Source organism: Muscardinus avellanarius (genome assembly GCF_963383645.1).
Source record: "Muscardinus avellanarius genome assembly, chromosome: 13".
Lineage (NCBI taxonomy): Eukaryota > Metazoa > Chordata > Mammalia > Rodentia > Gliridae > Muscardinus > Muscardinus avellanarius.
This window is the reverse complement of record NC_137799.1, coordinates 26532383-26544448: the sequence shown is the minus strand read 5'-3', so window position 1 is coordinate 26544448 and position 12066 is coordinate 26532383. Positions and strand designations below refer to the sequence as shown.

The 12066-nt window shown below is 44.6% G+C and overlaps 1 protein-coding gene across 1 annotated transcript in view; it reads right to left on the bottom strand.

The window, feature by feature from the left end:
- Positions 1-12066, bottom strand: part of FRRS1L (ferric chelate reductase 1 like) — a gene marked incomplete at both ends in the record, with an annotated part of 28916 nt that overhangs the window by 10273 nt on the left and 6577 nt on the right. Inside the window, 2 exons of the mRNA XM_080708916.1 lie at positions 969-1107; positions 3948-4032. Coding sequence (XP_080565042.1) covers positions 969-1107; positions 3948-4032 — 224 coding nt within the window. The remainder of the gene's footprint in view (positions 1-968; positions 1108-3947; positions 4033-12066) is intronic.

Below are 12066 nucleotides of genomic sequence, written 5' to 3'. Positions count from 1 at the left end.
GCTAGGGGTGTAGATACGAGACAGAATGCCCCTGGGTTCAATCCCCAGTGCCACAAACAAGCCAGGTGTGGTGGTGCACACCTGTAATCCCAATGCTTGGGAGGCTGAGACAGGAGGATCACACATTTGAGGACAGTCTCTGTAACACAGTGAGACTCGCATATCCTAGTGAGACCCTGTTTCAAAACCAAAGACTAAAAAGGGTTGGGGGTTTATCTTGGAAGTAGGATGCCCCTGGGTTAAATCTCTAATGCCCTCGCACCAGGTAACAGTGTTGAATGTGCGAGTAGAGAGAAAAAACAATCTCATTTTTCCTCATAAGGCAGCTCTTCTTTCTGCCTCTGCCATGAATAGAACATGCCGTGGCGGCTTTCTCTTCCAGGCTCACTGAGAGAGCCCAAATCCGAACCTTGGATGGCAGCCAAGAGCAGCTGAGCCCCAGCCAGACCACACACACGGGAGCAAGAAATCAACCACTACTGGCATACGATGCGCGATTCTGACTGAGGCTCTGTCTGCAGCAGGACTGTGAACACGGTGCTGGCCACCAGTGCCACAAAACACCTTGCATTCTAATAACCGAGCCCTGAGCATAGGTGGACTTAAACGTGCACTTAGAGTGCTGTAACTAATATAATTATTATAGTGTCTTTTTGTGTGTGTGGTGCTGGGGATGGAACCCAGAGGCATTCTATCTCCAAGCTGCACCCCCAGCTCTATTTTGTATTCTTTATTTTGAAACCGGGTCTCAATGAGTTGCAAAGAGCCTCACTAAGTAGCTGAGGCTGTCCAAGAACCCGGATCCTCCTGTCTCTGCCTCCCAGCTGCTGGGATTACTAGCGTGTGCTACTACACGCCCAGTTTATTATACTGTCTTGATCATTTTATTTGCTTCTAAAATCTAAAGAAGTGCAGTTAACTAACGGTGGGGTGGGGGGAAGCAGCTTCTATCATGATTGGCATCTTACCATTTTCTTGTCTGAAGAGAATCCAACTGCCACCCAACCGTCGGTATCTGCACTCAGCTCGAATTCCACATCAGCCCCAATCATGCGGTAGCTAAGGAAGTAGTCGCAGGTCTCTGCGTTACAGCCCGGCTTGCCATATCTAGAGGACGTATCAAGAGACATTACTGCTTCTCCTTATTCAAATACAGCTGGAGAACATCTACTCGGTGGCAGATAGGATGATAAGCACTATTATTTTAAAAATTTGATCTTTGCTTCCTGGGCGTCTCAAAAACGCGGTTTCACTCAGAAGAGATGTTGGAGGTGATCTGTTCCGCTTTAACTACAATATAAAAGCCGGACGTGGTGGCGCACGCTTGTAATCCCCGCGCTTGGGAGGCTGAGACAGGAGGATCACACGGGTTCGAAGCCAGCCTCAGCTACTTAGTGAGGCTCTCAGTAACTTAGTGAGACCCTGTTTCCAAATAAAATGTAAAAAAGGTCTGGGAGTATAGCCCGGAGGTAGAAAGTCTCTGGGTTCCACCCCAGTACCACCAAAAAAAAAAAAAAACCCATAATAATAATAACTACAATATAAAGCAAAGCCCAGAGACAGGAGGGGGCTTGGCCCAGGTTACATAGGGAATTCAATGGCGGTAGCCCCAGGACAGGCACCTAGACTCTAATTTCCCGGTGTTCTCTGCATTATAGTATGGTTTCTTAAACTTCACTTATTGCTTCTGAGTTACTTTTGAATCCCTTTGGAAGAAAAAAATCCTTCAAATTAATTTAAAATGTTTTGTTAAATAAATGTATACCAATGAACTTGTATACTTGTGAACTTTCATACAGTTAAACTAGTACAGATTTATACATTAAGTATCAATTAAACTGAAAATCTGGTAACACTGAAAATCACAGCATTCATACGATGGGTGATCCGATTTCACTGAAAGTCCGTATCTATGGTTGTGCACGTGTCTGTCTGATGATACCGTGCGGGCTGTCTGAGCTGAGCACGTTATTACTGATCAGAGCCTGCTGGCTTGACCCCTTTGATCTGTTGAAGTTGCTGCAAAACCCTGATTTCTATAACACGCCAAGTGAATACATCATCTAGTATCCACTGAGTCTAAATATATCATTTATTTATAAACATCGCCTTTGTTCAGTTGGACTACTCGCTGCTAATACAATTCTAAAGCCAGACGCCAAAACATATAGCAGGATAAGGTGGTTAACTGGATAGTTAGATTATGCATACATTCATCTTTTTAGATAGCATCATTCAGGGGGAAACACAAATTTAAGTTTCCTTACAAAGGACCTGAGGATGGTTGGTTTTGTGGGCCTGGGGATTGAACCCAGGGGCATCCTACCTCTAAGCTACACCCCTAGCCCTATTTATTTTTTGTTTCAAAACAGGGTCTCACTAGATTTCTGAGAGTCTCACTAAATTTTTCAGTCTAGTCTTAAACCTGAGATCCTCCTGTTTCAGCCTCCCAAGTACTGCGATTACAGGTATGCACCACCATGCCTGGCTGGTTTGTGAATCTTTTAAGACTCTGCAAGCCCTAGTTTGAGTAATACTATTATACCATTTTCAGATTGGCAGAAAAATTATAGCAATGAAGTTGGGCATGTAGTTCAGTGGTAGATTGTGTTTAGCATGCACGAGGCCCTAGATTTGATCCCAAATAAATAAAGGAAGAAAGGAAGGAAAGAAGGAGGAAGGGAGGAATAGAGGGAGAAAGAGAGGAAAAAGAATCGTAGCAATGGGAGGGACAAGGTAAGCTCATATGACGGGTATCAGAGGAAACAGGACAGCAGCTGCCAAGTGTTGATTGAGGAGGGAGGCGAGAACATGCTACTCTGCGGGCAAGGATGCCCTGGACAGCAGGGAAGAGATTAAGGTCAAGGCAACCTGTAACTGGGGTGAAAAATATTAAGTGTATAAAGAAAGTCAAAGGAGCAAAGTATGGGCTAGAAAACAAGTCCCTCTGAAGCCAGCAGGGCACTAGCATTCGTTTTCTTCTGAAAAATATCCCCCAATTACCAGCATTACACTGTTGACCACTGTCGACCTTCCTCGATCATAGTAGTATTGAAGTTTTGAAATGTCTTTGAAATGGCCTTGCAATCCAAAGAGAGCGCAGAGCTCCCGCTTCCCCACTGCTTTCCCCTTAGCCCTTGAGCTCTGAGCGGGAACCACCACACGGGAACCTTCAGGGCGATGGCTGCTAAAGCCCTCGCTCTGTCTGTTTCAGGAAGCAAAGGCTTCCAAGAGAAGGCTTTTCCAACAAAGTGGAAGGGAGGATGGGAGGGGGCCACTGCCCACACTGCTGTTTTCTACCCAGCACCTCATGACTTAGTGGAACACATCTAAATAATCATGTAGGGCTCACCAGGCCAAAATAACAAGCTGGCTACGAAAATCAATGCTTCATGACTGGTTACTTTAAAAGGCCTTAATACGCCTATTATTGCCTGACCTGTCCCCATCCCCTGCTGAATAAACATGGGCCTATCTCTGTCAGGCAAAATTTCCTCTTTCAGTCAAGGGGTGCGGAATAGACACCTGGGCTAATACAGACTACCCAGACCTGGAGAACCAGACAATGATCCCATGCCCAACGCGTGCTAGAGCTACAGGGCCTTTAGCCTGAACAATAAATGGCCATTAGAAAACTCCATAGCCAGGTGAGACAGGATCACAGGTTTAAGATCAGCCTCAGCAATCTAGGGAGACTCTTGGCTGGATTACATCCGGCTTGGGGGAAAAAAAAAAAAGAAAAATGTAAAAAACTGTAAAAAGGGCTCAAGTTTAGCTTAGAGGTAGAATAGGTAGAATGCATCTGTGTTAAAAAAAAAAGGGGGGGGAGAGAGAGAGAGAGAGAGAGAGAGAGAGAGAGAGAGAGAACTGTATGCAACTAAAGTATTACCCTTGAGAAGTAGATACATTTCTTAGCCTTAGAGTTATGGAACTGTGGTTCTACCGACCTAAAGCACCCCTTCGTTTTCCCGCAGTCTTCCACTTTGATTTTGGCAAATGGATCCACAGGAGGAGCGGTAGGGAAGGGATAACCTGAGCAGCGAGAAGAAATAGTGGTTAGAAAATCCAGTAACACGGGTGTGTTCACTCGAGTCACCCCTCCATGCCAGTCTGGTATGGAGCTGTACCTGTCCTCTGTATTTCTATCTTTCTAATAAACTTCTTTACATCTGAAAGAAAGAAAGAAAGAAAGAAAGAAAGAAAGAAAGAAAGAAAGAAAATCCAGTAACACAATTTCCAATGAGAATCTTAAAAACCGGCCGACTCTTTCCCATCACAGCTGTCCAGTGACGCTCGGGGACTCCGGTAAAGCCTAAGCATCCCCTCCGTGAGGGGAGGGCGCGGGCAGCCACCGCTGGGTTCAGCCTTACGTGGGACCTGGGAATGGGAGTTCTCTTTTCTCATTTTCAGGCAAAGAATTAGAGGTCCTGAGCAGAAATGTAATGCACATAACAACTGTCCTCTGGGAGGTTGAAAATCAGTTCTAACACATACACATGCTCTAAAAGAAAATATTGGCATTATTACATTATATATACTTCATAGTAGGATTTTCCCACTTACATACATATAACAGGATTTTCTTCCCCATTCCACTTCTCTGAATTGCCGTTTTGCCTTCAGCTGTATGTAACATTTTTCTATCTGTTATTAAATCTCTTAAAGGCAGAGTTTCTAACTATTGTGTATCTTTCTTATGAGATTACTTACCACCATAATGTACCAAGCCATACGCTGACGGTAAGGCTGTGCTACGCAGCCAGTGTCTGAGCGCAAACTTTTTCTCCTGGAATAATGACTTCACCCACACAGGAGCCAGTGAGAACTGCCCTGTATTCTCTGCCCAAAATAATGTCTGACACTAGACACTGAATATAAATTTTCAGATTATGAAATAAAAGTATCCACAGACTAAGGATAGAACCCAGAGGTGTTCTACCTCCGAGTTGCACCCTCAGCCCTTTTATAAAATTATTATTTTTGTTTTGAAACAGGGTCCCTCTAGGTTGTTGAGAGTCTCATTGTACTGTGGAAGCTGGCCTCAAACCTGCGATCCTCCTGTCTCGGCTGCCCAAGTACTGGCATCTACCTCTGAGCTATACCCCCAGCCCTATTTTTTATTCCTTATGTTGAAACAGAGTCTCACTAAGTTGTGGAGGGCCTCACTAAGTAGCTGAGGCTGACCACCAACCTGCAATCCTTCCATCTCAGCCTACTGGGATTACAAGTGTGTGCCCCCATGCCCAGCCAAGGTAATTTATTAATGTTGTTTTCACCAGCACTAACTAACTCCTATCATCTTAGGAACTTAGACACCTTAAAACTTAGACTGAGAGCTTGTGCTCTATCAAATACGTTCACTCATCTATTTAGGCACATTTTTATTTTTCAAGGGATAATTTTTATTTTTCAAGGGATTGAACTCAGGACCTTGCGCATGCTAAGCATGTACTCTACCTCCATGCCCCAATAACTTGTTTTTATCTTATTTTGTAAGTTGTTGAAAAATAATTTGGCTTTTGTCCCTGCTTTCTGGGAAACAGATTCTAAAACTATGAAATATTCCAAGTAATAGGAGTGTCTGCTATACCTGAACCCCTTGAGTTTGTGCTAAAAGAATAGATGACTCGGGATAAAGACCAATCATCCAAAGGACCCATTGTGTCATTAGGAGACGGGGGCTTAGAGACTGAGTCAGTCACATGGCCAATGATTAAATCAGCCATGCCTGCATAATGCAAACCCAATAAATTCTCTCTTGGTTTTTTGTTTTTATGGTGCTAGGAATTGAATTCAGGGGCATTCTACCTCTGAGATACATCCTCAGCCCTGTATTAGTTGTTTGTTTGTTTTTTTTTTTTTGAAACAGGATCTTAATAAGTTGCAGAGGGCCTTGCTAAATTGAACCTGTGATCCTCCTGTCTCAGCCTTCCAAGTACCATGGGATTACAGGTGCGTCACCCATCACCCGCTCTGATAAAAGCTCTGGACTTCAAAGTCCAGCAGAGTTTCCTGGTTGAACACTTTGATATGTTGCAGGGGGTGACATGCTGACCTCACAGGACAGCATGGCAACTGAGCACTTGAGAGCCTGCCAAAGCTCGCCCTGTATTAACCTGCTACTGAGTTGTATCCTGCATGTCAACACTATAATTATTATTAATTATTATTATTATTATTATTATTATTATTATTATTATTATTTTGTTGGTACTGGGGTTCCTGGAAGCCCTTCTACCTCCGGGCTACACTCCCAGACCTATTTTTTTTTAAATTTGGAAACAGGGTCTCTTAAGCCAGCACAGCTGGCTCCGAACCAGAGCGATCCTCCTGTCTCCGCCTCCCAAGCGCGGGGATTACAAGGGTGCGCCACCACACCCAGCTTTCAACACTATAATTCTTGTTGTTGTTGTTGTTGTTGTTGGTGGTGGTGGTGGTGGTGTGTGTGTGTGTGTGTGTGTGTTGTGTTACTGGGGATTAAACCCAGGGGCATTCTACCTCCCAGTTACAACCCCAACCCTTTTAATATTTTATTTTATTTTATTATTTTGGTGATACTGGGGTTCCTGGAAGCCCTTCTGCCTCTGGGCTACACTCCCAGACCTATTTTATACTTTTTTAAAATTTTTGGAAACAGGGTCTCTTAAGCCAGCACAGCTGGCTTCGAACCTGAGCCATCCTCCTGTCTCCGCCCCCCAAGCGCGGGGATTCCAAGTGTGCGCCAACACGCCTGGCTTTTATATCTTATTTTGAAACAGGGTCTAAATTGCTGAGAGTCTCACTACGTTGCTGAGACTTTCCTTGAACCTGTGATTCCCCCCTGTCTCCGCCTCCCAAGTATTGGGATCACAGGTCTGTGCCACCGCACCTGGCTGCAACGCTCTACTTTTAAGTAAGGTGCTTTTCTAAGTTCCATGAGACATTCTAGTAAATTTTAGAACTGGGGAGCCCCTGCATTTATAGCTAGGTGTTCTAAAGCATGGGCAGTCTTGTTGGGGATCATGACTTTTAACTTGTGAGCTCTGTACTATCTCTGGTCATGAGTGCCCCCACAAAGTTGCAGTCCATTGGTGGAACTGGTTATTAGAATTAAGTGAGCAGTATTTCAACGTTTTTCTGAAATTATGACCAGTCCTTCATTCTCTGGCATAAACAAAGTCTGGGTTATGCACCAGGGTTTAAGCTCTTCCTATGGGAGACAACCCAGCCTTCTGGGGACTGAACACCGTGCGAACCTTCTCCCTTGCCAGCTGCCGAGGCAAGTCCATGGGACACACCCAAGGAAGAAGGAAAGAGGACGGCTCCTTCCCGCAGGACTGCCGTTCCCGTAAGCAAGTCCTCAGTAACCCCGCTTCCTCCTTTGAGTGGCTGTTGGTCTGAGGTCCCAGCTTCTTGCTAGACTCCCAGAACCAGCCATTCCACATCCTTAAAAGTGGCAGCAGCTGGGCAGAGCCCCCTGCAGGGGGAGCAGGTTGCGCCCTGGAGACCTGGGATCTGCCCTTCCACATGCTGCTAACCCCAAGCCCTCCTCCTGGCCACTCCAGCCCCAGGGGCGGGGCTCTTCTTACGTTCTCTCTGCTATCCTAGTGCCTCCTTTTTGCTTCTCAGTCCCCCAACTCTTGCTTAGCTCCCAGGGCTAATCGCCCATTTAAAAAGCTAATGCGATTTCTAAGACAGAGTAAGTGGATTAATCCTTGAATCCTGAGACGATGTGTTTGGGATCAATTAGCTTATTAGCAGTTATCATTTTAAAGACAAGAGAATGGAGATCTTTAAAAGGATCTACGTTTTCCAGTACTATACCATTTTCGCAGTATTTTGATTCTGGACTTTTTAAGTACCTAGAAACACAGAATTAATCTGGTAGTTCTTGGTTTGTGAGACATTCGCTGTCAGTTACTCTTCTTCTGTTTCCTCTTGATCTATTCCTAACTCCACTTTCCTTCCCACCTAGTCACTGGGTCTAGTGCATTCCCTGCACATCCTTCTGTCAAGAATGAACATTTTTAACAAAAATGAGCACTGAAGCCCATATATCTTAGAAAAGCAGTATCATACTGTGGCAAACTGAAAGGCCACAGCAGTAATAAATGGATACGAGCTGGGCATGGTGGTGTACGCCTGTAATCCCAGTACTTGGGAGACTGAGACAGGAAGATCACAGGTTCAAGGACAGCCTCGGCAGCATAGTGAGACTCTCAGTAACCTACAGAGACCCTATTTCAAAACAAAAATTCAAAATGGACTGGGAGGAGCCAGGCATGGCTGTGCACACTTGTAATCCCAGTCCTTGGGAGGCTGAGACAGGAGGATCGTGGGTTCACAGCCAGCCTTAGCTACTTAGTGAGGCCCTCTGCAACTTAGTGAGACCCTGTTTCAAAATAAAAAATAAACTATAGGGTTGGAGGTGTAGCTGAGAGGTAGAATGCCCCTCAGTTCAATCTCCAGTACCACACACACACACACACACACACACACACACACACACACACACACACACGGAATGGAATGGGGGTATAGCTTTAAGACAGAATGTTGCTGGATTCAATCCCAGTAACATACACATTACTACTACTACTACTACTACTACTAATAATAATAATAATAATAATAATAATAATAGGAGGAGGAGGAGGAACGCTGATGATTGGTGATGGTGGATACCAGACACATGGAGTTGGAGGTAAGGTTCTTATCTCTGTCAGTTCCATGAAGCCTGGAATTCTGTCTGTGCAAAGTAGGGTCCTGCCAGGTTGCAAAAAGCTTTCCATATTCCCAACATCACCATCCTGACCTCTTGCATGATTCTCTTATAAGTATCAAATCGGCCAGCAGCCACATTGTTGGCATAACTTTCCACCTTGCCAAGCTGTCCAGAGATGCAGTGATGAGCCAGCCCACGGCCACGCACAAGGCTGGAAATGCCTGGACGGAGTCGAACTGCAACGGCCCAGCCAACTTACCTCTCACCATCCAATGTGCTTATTTTTACATACATGTGCTTTCAAATGTAGAATGTCTGTGTATGTCTACAATCTGCATAAATGTCCAGACACAGTAAATCTCATTCTGTTTAATATTTTCCTTTGGAAACCTACTTACATATGTAAATCTAAGACCGGTGATTACTCCTGGGTGAATAGTATTCCCTGATGTGCATAAAACCACATGTTCTTTTAACTCTCCTCCAGGTTCAGACACTTAGGTTGCTTTCAATAGTTCCTTTCTCAAATAATGAAGAAATAAATATCCTTTCCAGTGTTTCCTAGGTTTATGCAAGAGGTTTTCATTTTGCTGTCATAACCCCAGGAGAGGAACTGATGGGTCACATCTGAATGAGATTAACGTTCAGAATGCCAGCCCTTCTCTACAATCCCATCAGCAGCGCGTGACTGTCCCAGTTTCCGCTCCTCCTTGCTGCACTTGATACCATCACTGCTATTATTTTAATTTAAATTTCCCTAAGTACTGGTGCATTGAACATTTGTTCCTCTCTGTATTAACCACTTGGGTTTTCCTTTCTGCGATGAGTCTGCCACATTCTTCTTTTATTACTTGTATTTTGATCTTTTTTCATGGGAATTCGGTTATTTTCCAGATAATTGCTGGTTTCGGATGTTACAATGTTTTTTCTCCAAGTCTGGCACCAATTTTTTTGTTTTTATTTTTTTGGTACTGGGGATCGAAGCCAGGAAATTCTACCTCAGAGCTACATCTCTAGTCCTATTTTATTTTTTTAAATTTTGAAACGGTATTTTTAAGTTCCAGAGGGCCTCGCTAAGTTGCTGCTGCAGCCTTCAAACTTGCTGAGCTTACAGGAGTAGGCCACTGTACCCGGCTCTTGAGAACATTTGACTTTGTTGATCCTCTTTACTGAATATTTGCTTTCTATTTAATTAATTCTTCCACATTTCCTAAGTGGTTTCTTTTCCTTCTACTTTCTATTTTTTTGTGCATATGATACTAGGGGTTGGACCTAGAGGCATTCTACCTTCAAGCCACACTTCCATCCTGATTTTCTTATTTGGAACCAGGGTCTTGCTAGGTTGACGCGAGTCTCACCACATGCAGAGGCTGCCCTGGAACCTGCGATCCTCCTGCTTCAGCCTCCCGAGTACAGGGTGTATGGGCACGTGCCACCGTGCCCAGCCTTCTTTCTGCTTTCCTTAAATTTTTTCTTTCTCTTTCTAATTTTCAGCCTTCCCTCTCTTCTTATATCAGTGTGTTTAATTCCAACAGCCAACTGCCCCCAGAAGGTTCCTTCTGTATATTCCACAAGCAAATCAATTCCAGATGTCCAACACCACGCTCCTCCACTTCTGTAGGGCTCTTCCTCTGAAGCTAGCTATCTCAGAGAACAATTCCACCCCCACCCAGTCTGTCTCCCCTTCCTGAAGCCTCAGTCCTAAAGTTCTCTCTTTCTCCCCTGGTACATTTATTGAGTCATCACATTCCTACCCCAGGCACCCCAGCCTGCTACTGTTCACCTGCTATCTGATTCCCCCCTTTCCATCATGTGCCTTTTTTAAAAAGTCGCACTGGGGATGAAACCCAGGGTCTCATGCATGCTAGGCAAGTGCTCCACCATGGAGCTACGCCCTATCACTTCACTGTTTAAAGATCTTCCCTGGGCTTGGTGTGGTGGCGCATGTCTGTAATCCCAGTACTTGGGAGGCTGCGACTGGAGGATCGCAGGTTCGTGGCCAGCCTCAGCAGCTTAATGAGGCCCTCCACAAGTCAGTGAGATCCTGTTTCAAAATTAAAAAAAAAAAAATAGGACTGCGGGTGTGGCTCAGTGGTAGAATGCCTCTGGATTAAATTCATGGTATTACCAAAAATAAAAAATAAAATCCGGGCGTGGTGGCGCACGCTTGTAATCCCCACGCTTGGGAGGCTGAGACAGGAGGATCGTACAGGTTCGAAGCCAGCCTCAGCTACTTAGTGAGGCTCTCAGCAACTTAGTGAGACCCTGTTTCCAAATAAAGTATAAAAAAGGTCTGGGAGTGTAGTCCAGAGGTAGAAAGCATCTGGGTTCCACCCCCAGTACCACCAAAATAAATAAATAAATAAATAAATAAATAAATAAAAATAAAAATAAATAAAAATAAATAAAGGCCTTCCCTGCCCTCCACTCCTCTCTCTTTCAGTCCCTCTCCCTGCACTGACCTGTCTTGTTCTTTTCTCCCAAAATAAAAAATTGAATGAGATGAAATGATATCGGTTTGGAGCTTAAAAAAGAAAAAGAACGTAGCTGAGTGTGTTGGTGCACGCTTGTGATCCCAGCATTTGGGAGGCTGAGACAGGAGGATCATGGTTGATGGACAGCCCCAGCTACTTAGGCCCTTCGCAACCCAGTGAGACCCTGTCTCAAAATAAAGAATAAAAACCAGGGCTGGGGGTGTAGACCAGAGGTGCAATGCCCCTGGGTTCCATCCCCAGTACTGCAAAATAAATAAATAAATATTTTAAAAAAATAAACTGTAAACATCCTTCTTTGCCCCTTCTTATTTGAGACCTTCCTCTCATGCGGACTCTGTAAACCCTTGTATGACTGTTGTTTTGGAGAATAATCAGAGCTGTTTTTTCTTCTTTATTGTTATGCCCAACCCCACCCCCGTTGATTTCTGAGGTTCTCAATACGTTTTATGGTTTCCATTCCTGTCTAATTCACAAACACTATCTGTTCCTTTCTGCCATCCCCCCAGCCTGCTTCCCATACTCTCCTGGGTAGCTAATGGCTTCCGGATTGCTATTTATGGCTTCTAATTAACCGCTTGGCTCACAGCCTTCAGGTATTAATTTAGCGCTTGATTCCGTGAAGTTTTAGCCAGAAGTTGGCCACGGCGCTCAGTTTCATCTCTGAGAACGGCCGTGTCAGCCTCCTTCTGGACCGCTCGAGTCATTCTGTCTACTCGTCAGGGTCATATCACCAAGTGGCGCTGTCCAGGGACTTTGTGAAGTATAAAGTTTTACACTCCATGAATGTAGCTTCCTGGTCGTGCCAGGTGCCGAGGAGCCTGAAATTCTAACTGCCCACGATATCAATCCAAACCTGTTTGCTCACGA